Source organism: Pangasianodon hypophthalmus, chromosome 7, assembly GCF_027358585.1.
Source record: "Pangasianodon hypophthalmus isolate fPanHyp1 chromosome 7, fPanHyp1.pri, whole genome shotgun sequence".
Classification (NCBI taxonomy): domain Eukaryota; kingdom Metazoa; phylum Chordata; class Actinopteri; order Siluriformes; family Pangasiidae; genus Pangasianodon; species Pangasianodon hypophthalmus.
The window spans coordinates 14,217,985-14,232,424 of record NC_069716.1 but is presented as its reverse complement, the minus strand read 5'-3'; the positions used below and the strand labels follow the sequence as shown (position 1 = coordinate 14,232,424).

Below are 14,440 nucleotides of genomic sequence, written 5' to 3'. Positions count from 1 at the left end.
AAACATTTTCATGAAGAAGTGCGAAAAGATGTAAGCTCAGTACTGAAGTAGATGTCATCGGCATAAAAATTTTGGCAGCAAAAATTAGAGTAAGCACGTAAATAATAGGAGATGAGAGATAATAGGATGTAATTAAGAGGATTCAGGATGGAACCCTGTGAGTCCCCTTTATAAACAGTCATAGTGTGTGACTTGTGCCTGCCAATAAAATGCTGTGAGTCAGTAAGGTAGGTCCTGTAGCCAGTTAATGTAGCACCACAAAGACTGAATGCACAAAAATATTATGATTGATGGAATCAGAAGCAGTTGTGAGCTTGATAAGGTGTAGGACATTAACAAGACTACAATAGGAGAACAGGGTGGTTTCAATACACTGGAGGCCAGAATACCTGATTGAAAAGATTGAAAAGTTATTACAGGACATGTATTCATTTATCTGTGATGGCACTTGCTGCACACTCAAGGACTGGACACCCCTGATCTGAGATTTTTGTAGTTGACTTTTTTTTTAATAATACTTTCAAAACATTTATTTAATCAAAGCAGAGACCCTAATAACAAAAATCCTTAAGAACAATCATTACATTACATCCCACCTTTCATGTTCTCCAAGCAAAAACAGTCCATCATCATTTAAAAAAAAAAAAAAAAAAAAGAAAAAAAAAAAAAAACACACCACAGGCCAAGTTAGGTCTAGATTAACATTTAATAACATTGGACTAAATTAATTCAGTAACAGCACTCTTTGTTTCCAGCACTGTTCGTTCAGCAGTGAGTTGAGATTGCATTGCCCTCTGTTGGTCATTTCTCCATCAGTGAGTCCAGCTGCTCTTGCAGGGAAGCCAGCTGTTGGAGTGGAAACAAGAGATGATTGATAGCTAGCCGTGCTGCTGTAATTGTAGGCTAAGCAGATAAAGATTAATGAGACTTCCAAAATTATTAGATTTATTTGTCAACATATCCGTTCAAGCATAAACAAACCCCAGTGGCCAGTGTTATGGCCGTCAGAGTTTAAACATGAAATACACTTGTTCATCTCACTGACTGTCTATCAAGAAGATTAAGTGCATCTATGATGCATTAGTACTAAATTGAATATATTGTACGTAATGTGGGCTTCTGGCTATGTGGCATTGTACCTTTTCCATTTCGCGCTCTTCTTGATGGATAAAGTCATTCAGCAGAGCCTGAAAGCGGGTCTGCAACAGAGAGTGAGAAGAAAGAGTGAGAACAAACAGTAAACCATGTGACAAATAAATCGAGTGAAAAGGACTGAAAAGTGTGTGTGTGTGTGAGAGAGATTATATAAAGACTTATTTCTTTAGATTGCTTTTAACAGAAGAAGGGCATAGAGTTTTGTAGGTATTGGTGGAGTGATCCTAAGAGCTATGGCCACTGTCACTAAATGATCTAATGACCATAAAGGACAGGTGTCTGGAACTCCGTGTAACTGAACGGCTGATACACTATATGGCCAAAAGCTTGTGATTACTTGAACCTCACACCCATATGTGCTTTTTGGACATCCCATTGCAGATTTAGATTTTTTTTGTTATAATAACCTATAATGGTTGTGGGGATTTGCTCATTCAGCTACAAGAGCATTAGTGAGGTCAGGGAATGACGTAAGGCCAGGAGGCCTGGGGGGCAGTCTGTGTTCCAATTCATCCTGAAAGTGTTCAGTGGGGTTGAGGTCAGGACACTCGAGTTCTTCCACTCCAACCCTGCCCAACTGTGTCTTTATGGAGCTCACTTTGTACTCTTAGTTCCAGTGATGGGAAACTGTAATGCTACAGCATACAAAGACATTCTATACAATTGTGTCCACAAACTTTTGGCCATATAGTGTACAGTGAGGGGGAAATAAGTATTTAGGCCCTTTTTTTCTGTTATTTAATATACTTCCTGCCCAAATATCCACTTCAAAATTACATACAATGGGTGTGGATATGAACTGATAAATTTACTTGTAAATCGCATTTACACAAGATATTTAATATTCATGAAAATCCTCTAAATTCAGAAAAAAACCTTTTGTATCCTACCCATGCTCCTGAGTGTGTGTAGATTTATGCATAAGAAGACTAACTAATGTAAACCTTGACTTGATCAACCTAATGAACAAATCATATTATTTCCAGTGGATATAAAAAGTCTACACACTTCTGTTAAAATGGCAGGTTTTTGGGATGTAAAAAAAAAAATGAAACCAAGATCAATCATGTCAGAACATCTTCTACCCTCAGTGTGAAATTACAACATATAAAAATTAAGTGAAAAACAATCAGAAACATTTTAGGGAAAAATAAAAAAGTTACTATAACCTGGTTGCAGAAGTGTGCACACCCTTTTATAATTGGGGGTGTGGCTGTATTCAGAATGAACCAATCACATTCAATCTCATGTTCAAAACTAATCTCTCAGATTTTGTGAAAACCAGTTGTTTAATATTACTGGCATTAATTAAGGAATATGAAAAATAAAGAAAGCAAGCCAACATAAACGCATAAATTAAGACAAATTAAAAGTAATCAGTGTTGACAAAAGCAATACCACCTTATGAAAGGACGATGGGCGTTGTGTCTGCACACAGCTGTAGGCCGTAAACAAGCGTCTCAGCTGATGGAAGATTTAATGCACATCTGGATGAAAGCTGGTTTTTAAATGTGCCACAGCATCTTCTTTGAACGCTGTGCAACAGGTCTAGCACATTGGCTGACACAACTGTTTTAAAATAGGAGTCTCTCTGTGTGACTTGTTTGGTGTGCATGATCACGTGGCTACAGTTTTTTTTTTTTTTTTTTTTTTTTTTTTTTTACAGTTTTTGTCTCCGCCGTTTTCATGTCACACCATTTTTTTGTCACCACAATTAATTAAAATCTAATTCACCTTTTCTGCAATTTGTCTCGAGATTTTGTCCTTTTTAGGTGCTCTTATACTTCTAAATATTTTTTATTTGCATTGAAGTGAGTCAAAATACCTTCCACTTCTGCCTTTTCTTTCATACTCATTTTGTGTTTCTAGGTGCTCAACATATGTACACGATTACAGAGAAAACTAGCGTTTCCAAAACTTTTGCAAATCCCACTTACATAAACATTTACACATAACTTTACTAAAAATCTGATAAATGAGGTCTTGTGTCTTTTGACTTTGTACGTATAAATGTGAAGAAAAATGTATGTATTCAAAACTGATATATAAACTGATAGTATTTGTACACCACAAATTAACATTAGCACTTTGTTGCAAAGTTGTTATTGGCAATTACAGCTTCGAGATGACTACAGTAAAAAGTAATGAGTTTTTTTAGGAATTAGGAATTGTGGTTTAATTTTGGCCCATTCACCCATATATTGTCAGTGGGATTGAGATTGGCGAGGCCATTCAAAGCCTTCCTGAGTTATTTTGACTGTATGTTTGGGCACAGTTGTCTTGTTGAAATGTCCCACTTCTCCCTAGATTCAGTTTCTTGGCCGATGAAAGAAATTTCCTCCAATACACTGCTCCATACATCTTTTTTCTTCAATGACATAATATCAGCCCCATATCATAATGCTCCAACCCATAATGCACTGTGGGTACGGTGGATATACTTGGGATCATATATGCAATCCTTCTTTCTGACTACAGTATATTGTTCCAAAAGTGTTCTGTTTGTCTAAATGCTTTTAGACTCTCATATCTGTGCTTATATTTAAGCAGAAGAGCTTTTCATGGGGTGTAGGAACAGAGATCACTGTGGTACCAGTCATTGCTTATTGTTCTCTGTGTAACTATTTTTTCCTACAACTCTTTTCAAGTGGCTGTTGACTTCTCTCTTACCTTCCTTACCATTAGTCTGAGAGTACCTGTATGGGGATGATTAATTGTGGTTCCATGAATTTTCCACCTGCATATTATCGAACCAGTTGTACTGACAAGCATGCTTAAAGTCTTTGCTCTGGCTCTGTAGCTTTTTTGCTTGAGTGCTCTTTAATAATGTTGTCCCTGAGAATTTTAGGAAGCTCTGTCATGACAACATTTTGGCAGCTGGAAGTCTTGTTTTTTTGGCAGCCACACACATACATACACACACACATACATACATAGTGTGGGGTCCCAAAGTCTGAGACTTAAAGTGAGAGAGAGAGAGAGAGCGAGAGAGAGAGAGAGAGAGAGAGAGAGAGAGAGAGAGAGAATACTGTGCATGGTTGATGTGGCAGCCTCACCTTTAGGGCCTGATTCTCCACTTTCATGATCAAATCCTCCTGCTGCTTTTTGCGTGCTCGTGTCTCCTGCAGTTTGGCCTTGAGATTGTTGATCTGCATCTGGTACTCCATCACTGCAGATTAATGGCAATAATTTCAGCCCTCTCTCCAAAGATGTCAAGTCATATTAATTAAAGGCAATTGGACTTCATCTGTCATTTTATGGGCTATCATCAATTTTCATATCATATTGCAGGTGAAAAACAGAAATAGGTCAGATCAGAGCAGAATTGTGACTCGAGTAACTCTGCCTCAGTGTATGTGTGATGGCGTTTAATGTGTGCCATCAGTAGAACAGCAAGCAGTCACAGATTTCAGAGTGCTGTCAGGTGCCCAGCTGGACAGATCAGGCCTGTCAGTCACTGCTGGGCAATGTGTGCTACAGGCACATGACACATATGAAGCTGCTCATTTGTTACCCAAATCACTGATCCTATTCAGCTGGGTTCTGTCTGCCTTCTGATCATCTGCCATTAATGGAACTCTGATCTTAAGTGGCGTCTGGCCCCTACTGCTGAGAATGCACAACCATCATACCTATTTGGTTGTTCCTGTTGTTCTCATCTCTTCCCCCATCAGACTCGTTGAGCTTCTCGTTGAGACGACCCACCATGTCATCCTCTGTGTCCATGATGTTGAGGTCTTCGTCTTCATGCCGGTCACCATCATCATCCTCATCTTCACTGCTACTGCTGATGTCATTAAATATCTCCCGCAACTCATCTCGTGGCACTGGACAAAACAGTACAAAAACAAACCTCTCAGACAAATACAGTGTTAAAACAGGAGGACTAAACCCTGGGTGCACTGAATTCCCAAGTCTGAGACTGAGAACATGTCCTGATGGAAGCAAGTTCATGTTCATAAAATCAATTTTGACACAAATGTGTAATTATACACTGTAATCCAGCAGTTCCATTTAAAAAAAATTAAAAACAAAAGCATGTGTATATGTTTATGATTTATCCTTTGTAAGTGGAAATTACCTGAAGAGTCATGGCCCTTGTGCCCAGAGGTTCCAGGTGAGGAGTCCAAATTGGACAGAGATAAATTATTATCAGTTTCTTTTGTCTCATCCTCGGCAATCACCTCCCATCCTAATAGCCAAGTCAAGGTAACATGTCAGTACTCCCATTTCCACTGTTCTTAATGATGCAGCTACCATGCACAATGCACTCTAAATGTGACATCAGCATTAGAGATGGGCAATGAGGTAAATGATATCATATTTTCTGTTGTGCATTTGCCAAATTTACTCCCCACTCACACTTCCCTGCAATTCTATTCTGTTATATCATGAGGATTTTCTTCCGCCAGCTTGTTTCATTAATTGTTGTATACAAGACTATCTGCAATCGAACATGCTCTCTTGTACTTAATTCTAGTGCTTAAAGGAATACATAATAATAATATTTGACCTGGCTTCATAATAGTGACAAATCCCTCTAATGCTGGCATACAGAACGTTCATTATGCTGTCACTGCTATAGTCTACAGCTCAACTCTGACAGCTGGTGTTAAAACTGTGCATCACATTCTATTCATCTGAAACTAATACAAAAGGTGTAATAAGGCTAAATGCTAAGTGTAAAGTTATAATAAAAACAGCTCATTTGGTGATGTCATGAGTGCTTTGAACATAAAGAAAAGTCACAAAAAGTGAAAAAAAAAAAAAAAAGAAAGAGGGACACAAAGGGATACGGACGCTGACGGCTTCAGCGTCTGTGCTTAGGAGCCTCTTCACTTCTTTTTCCACGTCTGGAGATTCAATGTACTGCAAAACATTGGAGATTAGAGGGTTAGTGTCCAGCTGTGAAGAATCTAAAAACAGCATGCAAGTACATGCACACACACACTTTATATATAAAACAATAAATAGAACAAATGGATACCAGAAAAACAACAGAAATGTTGAAACAACATAATGTTACCTTCTTCTTTGCCGTCTTCCTAAATCGCCTTTTTCTTGTGTTCTTCAGTGGGCAGGTAACTGGAAAGAGAGACATAACGTAATATTAAATCAATTCAACTCATCCACGACATGTGAAGCTTCTGCCACATCAGATGTGTCAGTGACATATATTATGTATATGGCCTTTATCAGCACATTTCAATACAGGAAGCAGAAACTTACTGCCATGATTCCAGATGAACTTCTTGTCTTTGTCCTTGTCCTTTTTCTTGGTTTTGGAGTCTACAGTCCCAGTGGGCTCCTCTAGAGGAGGGTAAAGGTCGCCATCCAGAGTGCACACCAACATCTGCAAATACAAGAGATAAAGAAAACTGCTCAGACTATTAAGGATTACTGGAATTCAACTTCCAAATCTTTCTAGTGGTGCTGATCAGCTGTGACCCAGGCTACCATACTGCTCTCTGTATATGGATGAGATGAATTAAAATCAACCTGAGTTGACTAGGTATGTTTTAAGTTACACAAAAATGCATAGAAGGGTACGACTGACATGTTGGCTGAACCACTAATGAAGGAAAATTTTCCTTTAAAAAGGTGGCTGGTGTTACCTGACAGACATCCGCAGTCTTATAAAAGGTCTTCTTGTCAACTGTTTTTAAGGACTCCAGGATGCAGGGCAAATCGACTAATTTACAAGCTAAAGGGACGCGGTCCACTCTAACGATTCCGTGACGGCCATCAGCTAGGAAGCAGAACAGGGTTAGGGTTACTGTTACAAAGTAATTAATGTTATTAGTTTTTTTTTCATTACTTTGTCAAAAATACTTCAATTGCTAAAATAAATACATTTTCAAGTTAAAAATTTCAAGATCATACAGATCATCCACATCAGATCTGAATTACATTTACTGCTCTATATGCATCTTATCCGTCTTTCTCAGAGCCATTTTAGTGAGCATACCATGCAGCTCTATGGTGAGTCTGTCCTTAAGATTCATGCTGCCAGATTGGGCAATTTGTCTCACTGTGGAGGCATACTCCTAAAAGCGAAAACATTCAGCATTAGCTCAACAGATAAATAGATAGTTAGAAATGTTATTGATCCTGAAGGAAATTACACATTTTCTGAAGAAGTCATTAAATATAATTCATTATGTCAGCGATGTCCTGGCATAGTTTAATGCAAACATAATCATCCAATGTGAGTCAGTAGCTCATGTGTACTTCCTGTGAAGTACACTTTCTATCTAGTAAACAGATAGAAATAGTGCCAACTTTCTAGTGCCAACATCAATTTGTTCATGCCAAGAGGGCTGTAATTTCAAGACTACCATAACTTTAGCTGAAAGTCTGCAATTTAAGCTCATATACAGTCACTTTAATAGGAACACCTGTACACCAGCTCATTTATGCAGTTATGGCAGCAGCACGATGCATAAAATCATGCAGATACAGATCAAGCGCTTCAGTTCATGTTCACACCAAACATCAGAATGGGGAAAAGTTGTGATCTCTGTGACTTTAACCGTGGCATGGATGTTGGTGCCAGATGAGCTGGTTTGAATATTTCAGAATTTCCTGGGATTTTCACACACAACAGTCTCTAGAGTTTACACAAAATGGTGCAAAAAGCAAAAACCATCTTGTGAGCAGATAACTGCATAAATGAGCAGATGTACATGTGTTCCTTTTAAAGTGGATGGTGATAGACAGTGGATAACATGGTTACTGTAGTAGACAGCTAAAATAACAATAACTGTCAATGTACAAGTATTTATGGACCTGACTATATGTGTATTTAGTGTACATATTCCAATATAACTTATTCTGAGTAGTGCAGCAACATCAGTGGACTGCTCAATTCGAGTCGTCAGCTCTGTACACTCTATATGGTAAGCAAATGCTAGTCTATTTTACTCCAGGCATTACCATGAACTATAACTGACACATTTCCCTGCTCGGAGAAAAGAATGGACGTATAAGTCTAAGGGCAGTTTGTTCTGCCTGTCAATATGTGAAGCTCATATTTTCTCAGAGGGAAGAATACGTGATTATGCATTACCAACATGATGCCACATGGATAGAACAAAACCTTCAGGAGAGTGTGAGCAACAGGATAGACTTTTTACTGTACTGCCCCTGTGCTTAAATTCCAGCTTTGCAAAGATATTCTCCCATCTGTCTATCATCGCATTATATAGATGAATACAGTATATTAAATGTTTACTAATTATTAATTTTGCTTAATAACTGTTCTTAGGCTAACATTGTATTTGAGTTTTAAATAAACCATTCTTTTATTATTACAGAGATAAAGATAAAAGACAAACAATCACAATTAAACATATATACACTAAGGTAGCACAATGGAGAAAAAAAGAGACTCTAATGATATAAAATGTGTTAAGGAGGGGAGAGAGCTAGTCTCTATACACGAATAAGTGTAAATAAACCACATAGATATTGTGCAAGTGCGCAAGAAATGAAGAGGACATAACGTGTAATCACACGTGACACGATACCATGTCATGCAGTGCCATGAATATTTCTTTTAATATAAAATCTACACTACACTAATGATAAGCTAATGACTACTGATAACCTATTAATAATAATCAGCATCATGCTTAATGTCAGGGGAAAAAGGTATACACTTCATCTTTAGCTGTACATGTGAACTCTAGTTTTTAAAAAATTCTGCCATATTTATTTGTTTAAGAAATGCTTACCTGAGGTAGCCGCAGAACGAACTGGCTTTCCAGCTCATGAGGAGCATCTTCTTTGCTTTTGGAATTAACTTTTCCAGCTGCAAAACAGAAACTTTCTGAAAGTCATGTATATAAAAATTTCTTTAGCAGCATGTCTTCAGTAAGCACTTGATTCTGCTCATGTGTATCTGAAGCCTATTCCAGATGCAATGCCTGTCCATTCCATGACACCACATTATAGGACACACTCATTCACACCTGGGGGCTCTTTAGAGTGGGAGGAAACTAAGGGTGCAACAATCCATCGATATAGATCGATGTATCTATCAAATAACCATCGATCTGATGTATCGATGCAAAACATAAACACTGACGCATGTATAATTTTTAAGATGGACTTTTATTTAGGACATCCCAGCCACGTCCCGGACGTGACGTCCGTCAAAGTTTAAGTTCATCACGGCTCCTTACTTGCACGAAATATGTATTTCAAAGTGATACATATATGGTATCATCATGAAACTTGTGATTTACACCCCTACAGAAAACACACACAGGGAAAACAGAGAAGCCAGAGGAAACACACACAGGGAAAACAGAGAAATGAGAGGAAACACGCACAGGGAAAACAGAGAAGTGAGAAGAAACACACAGGGAAAACAGAGAAGCGAGAGGAAACACGCACAGGGAAAACAGAGAAGCGAGAGGAAACACACACAGGGAAAACAGAGAAGCGAGAGGAAACACACACAGGGAAAACAGAGAAGCCAGAAAAAAAACACACACAGGGAAAACAGAGAAGCGAGAGGAAACACACACAGGGAAAACAGAGAAGCGAGAGGAAACACACAGGGAAAACAGAGAAGCGAGAGGAAACACACAGGGAAAACAGAGAAGCGAGAGGAAACACGCACAGGGAAAACAGAGAAGCCAGAGGAAACACGCACGAGGAAAACAGAGAAGCCAGAGGAAACACGCACAGGGAAAACAGAGAAGCGAGAGGAAACACGCACAGGGAAAACAGAGAAGCGAGAGGAAACACGCACAGGGAAAACAGAGAAGCGAGAGGAAACACGCACAGGGAAAACAGAGAAGCGAGAGGAAACACGCACAGGGAAAACAGAGAAGCGAGAGGAAACACGCACAGGGAAAACAGAGAAGCGAGAGGAAACACGCACAGGGAAAACAGAGAAGCGAGAGGAAACACACACAGGGAAAACAGAGAAGCGAGAGGAAACACACACAGGGAAAACAGAGAAGCGAGAGGAAACACAGGGAAAACAGAAGCGAGAGGAAACACACAGGGAAAACAGAGAAGCGAGAGGAAACACACACAGGGAAAACAGAGAAGCGAGAGGAAACACACACAGGGAAAACAGAGAAGCGAGAGGAAACACACACAGGGAAAACAGAGAAGCGAGAGGAAACACACAGGGAAAACAGAGAAGCGAGAGGAAACACGCACAGGGAAAACAGAGAAGCCAGAGGAAACACGCACAGGGAAAACAGAGAAGCGAGAGGAAACACGCACAGGGAAAACAGAGAAGCGAGAGGAAACACGCACAGGGAAAACAGAGAAGCGAGAGGAAACACGCACAGGGAAAACAGAGAAGCGAGAGGAAACACGCACAGGGAAAACAGAGAAGCGAGAGGAAACACGCACAGGGAAAACAGAGAAGCGAGAGGAAACACGCACAGGGAAAACAGAGAAGCGAGAGGAAACACGCACAGGGAAAACAGAGAAGCCAGAGGAAACACACACAGGGAAAACAGAGAAGCGAGAGGAAACACACACAGGGAAAACAGAGAAGCGAGAGGAAACACACACAGGGAAAACAGAGAAGCGAGAGGAAACACACAGGGAAAACAGAGAAGCGAGAGGAAACACACACAGGGAAAACAGAGAAGCGAGAGGAAACACACACAGGGAAAACAGAGAAGCGAGAGGAAACACACACAGGGAAAACAGAGAAGCGAGCGGAAACACACACAGGGAAAACAGAGAAGCCAGAGGAAACACACACAGGGAAAACAGAGAAGTGAGAGGAAACACACACAGGGAAAACAGAGAAGTGAGAGGAAACACACACAGGGAAAACAGAGAAGCCAGAGGAAACACACACAGGGAAAACAGAGAAGCGAGAGGAAACACACAGGGAAAACAGAGAAGCGAGAGGAAACACACACAGAGCTCAGGATGGAGCTGTGACTTTTCTCCATTACTCAGTGGTAAGGGATCAGTGCTACTTATGTAAGGTCACCCATGATACCTGCCTAGATCACATACACTCCTGGGCCAAGCCCAAAATGGCTAAATATTAAGCTTTTAATGGCCTTAACAATAAATCATAGGACAGGAAATTAGCAAGAATTAAACAAACAGATAGAGAAAGCTAGTATGGAATAACTTTTCCTTTGATTTCTTTAAACATTTAAGCCTTGTGGCTCTTGATGGGCTGCATCAGGTGTGGCACATAACCAAATAATGACTAATCTGTTAAGAAAAAAACATCCGAGAAGATATTTTTGGAAATTTTTCTACACCCAGACATGTGTTAGTTTGAATTTTACATCAAACATTTGAACCATTATCGTGATTTTACCTTTGTGTACAAGAAGACTATATAAGTGAATTTCCAAACAGTTCACTGCAGTAAAAGTAAACGAGTAAATGCTGAATTCGAGGTCACAGAAGGTCTCAGGGGTTCATTTGTTTCATTCTTGCTCATTTTCTGACCAATGATTTGTTGTTAAGACCAATAAAAGCTAAATATTTGCCATTTCGGGCTTGGTCCTTTTATTTATTTGTTTTTTAAACCCAGAAGTGTACAGCTGATGATGTATTGTCTCCTTGTAATGCTCACACGCCTTTATTACTGGATTTAACTACAATGACTCCCTGAACACTGACTCTCCCTGAAGCTTTGCTGTAAGGTTTGCTTTGCTCTTAGAAAGCAGTTATGCAGTATGACAGAGCAGCAGAGCTCTAACACACTGTATCTGCTACTCAAAGCATGGCCTGACTGCTCCCTCCAGCACTCAAAGTACAAAAAAGACTTGCATCAAGACTCTTTTGTGTCCTGACACAACTCCCACTGGCTGTGCTTAACCTCTCATCCTCTCACCCTCTCATCCCTCATCCTCTCACCCTCTCATCCCTCATCCTCTCACCTCCTCACCTCTCATCCACTCACCTCTCATCCTCTCACCCTCCCACCTCTCATCCACTCACCTCTCATCCACTCACCTCTCACCTCTCATCCTCTCACCTCTCATCCTCTCACCCTCCCACCTCTCATCCACTCACCTCTCATCCACTCACCTCTCATCCTCCCACCTCTCATCCACTCACCTCTCATCCACTCACCTCTCACCCTCCCACCTCTCATCCACTCACCTCTCATCCTCTCACCTCTCATCCACTCACCCCCCACCTCTCATCCTCTCACCCCCCACCTCTCATCACCCCCACCTCTCATCCTCTCACCTCTCATCACCCCCACCTCTCATCCCCTCACCTCTCATCCTCTCACCCCCCACCTCTCATCCTCTCACCTCTCATCCACTCACCTCTCATCACCCCCACCTCTCATCCACTCACCTCTCATCACCCCCACCTCTCATCCCCCCACCTCTCATCCCCTCACCTCTCATCCTCTCACCCCCCACCTCTCATCCTCTCACCTCTCATCACCCCCACCTCTCATCCACTCACCTCTCATCACCCCCACCTCTCATCCCCCCACCTCTCATCCCCTCACCTCTCATCCTCTCACCCCCCACCTCTCATCCTCTCACCTCTCATCACCCCCACCTCTCATCCACTCACCTCTCATCACCCCCACCTCTCATCCCACCTGTCATCCCCTCACCTCTCATCCTCTCACCCCCCACCTCTCATCCTCTCACCTCTCATCACCCCCACCTCTCATCCTCTCACCTCTCATCCTCTCACCCCCCACCTCTCATCCTCTCACCCCCCACCTCTCATCCTCTCACCCCCCACCTCTCATCCTCTCACCTCTCATCCTCTCATCTGCAGCAGGAGGTATTTAGTTGCTGTTAAAAAACAGCCTGACTTGCGTTTCCTTTTCATTCTACACTAATTTCTATTTTTTCTGCTGTTCTCCCTCCCTGACCTACTGACTCTGCATGAGGCTGTGTTTCTGACAGAGACTACAGAGCGTTCTTTATATTTCTTTATTATTATTATTATTATTTTACACTGTAAACCTGGTGTAAAACTGGTGCCTACCTTTGGTTTTAGATGCCATGATGATCTTATCCTGTACGTAACATCAGCTGATAATCTTCCTCCTGAAAAGCGAGGTCGTTGATTAACCTGGTGCTTTTACTCGAAATAACTTTAGCTCGAAAGTTAGCTACAGTTAGCAAACAAACTCATGCAAAAAACTAGTTATTACTTGGCTAATATGAACACACAGCAACTACCGATTTAACTTCGACTATGTTTACGTTTAGCTAGCTACATAGCTTAGCTATCATAACAACAGTATTAGCTATTCCTTTAGCTACTTAGCCAGAAATCAAGATAAATGTGAATAACATTAACTGAAATCTATATCAACTGGATGTTAAAATGACAGAAGCTTACTCGTTGACCCTGGTTAGTTACCTAGTGGGATTAGCGTGAGAGACTAAATTACTATAAAAGAAAAAAAACCCGAGCTGCGTCCCAAACCGCATACTTATGCACTATTCTACGCCATTTTGTAGTATAAATAGTGAGAGTAGCGCGTTCACACTGAAGAAATGCACTTCAAGTACCCGGATGATGCACTTACTCTACCGAATGTTGGACATCTCATGCACTCAGCGGTCGCAGCTTTGCTTACGTAGTGGAGGAGGGGCGGGGCTATCAGGCACTGACTCTGGCTCAAATTTGCTCAGAATCAAAAAATGTCATGTTGGGCATAAAAAATAACACTTACATAAATGAATTTCTGCATTTTACTGTTTTCGTTGACTCTAAAGCTAAAGCTAAAGCTAGCGGAGTCTCATTACGTAGGTTTGACGTCATTTTCCATCGACAGGGAAACGGCTTATACTTCCGGTTAGTAAAAAACCGTTAGTGATCTAAAATCCATACACTAGACGGTAGAGTACATAGTGCATAGTGTATAGTACGTCATTTGGGACACAAATCCGGTTTCTCGGGGTGACAAAAAAAATCATTGTTTGTTCTCCTGTCTGCTGCTGGTGACCTCAGAGTACACGCCGTCATACTACTGCCCCCTGCTGTCAGACTCCTAATCACACTTTCTCATTTCTGCATGTCACAGATCCCCAACCCTGGTGCTGGAGTAATCCCCTGTCCTGCTCCTGTCTCCCTGATCTAACTTCAGTCTGATCAGCTGAACTAGGTATAATAAAAGAAAGGAAACAAGGATACAAGGAGCTCAGACCTTAACACAAACAACCTCGAAAGTCACAGTACATGCAGGCGATGTAACTATTATAGTAAATCATATATATATATATATATATATATATATATATATATATATATATGTATGTATGTATAAAATAATTTTAAACCATATAAATTA

The 14,440-nt window shown here is 40.7% G+C and overlaps 1 protein-coding gene across 2 annotated transcripts; it reads right to left on the bottom strand.

The window, feature by feature from the left end:
* Positions 1 to 482: 482 nt before the first annotated feature.
* taf7 (TAF7 RNA polymerase II, TATA box binding protein (TBP)-associated factor) lies at positions 483 to 13,654 on the bottom strand. Of its 2 annotated transcripts, none has more exons than XM_026918591.3 (13): positions 13,507 to 13,654; positions 13,126 to 13,187; positions 8,892 to 8,968; positions 7,124 to 7,202; positions 6,771 to 6,904; positions 6,385 to 6,508; positions 6,182 to 6,240; positions 5,952 to 6,024; positions 5,237 to 5,347; positions 4,788 to 4,982; positions 4,212 to 4,324; positions 1,140 to 1,199; positions 483 to 846 (listed from the first exon to the last, which is right to left on the bottom strand). In XM_026918591.3, the coding sequence occupies exons 2-13, from the start codon at positions 13,142 to 13,144 to the stop codon at positions 802 to 804; spliced, it is 1,089 nt and encodes a 362-aa protein (XP_026774392.1). In that variant the 5' UTR covers positions 13,145 to 13,187; positions 13,507 to 13,654; the 3' UTR covers positions 483 to 801. The 2 variants fall into 2 exon arrangements, with proteins under 2 accessions (XP_026774392.1, XP_026774391.1); XM_026918590.3 differs by having other exon boundaries at positions 13,486 to 13,644.
* Between the last annotated feature and the right edge of the window lie 786 nt (positions 13,655 to 14,440).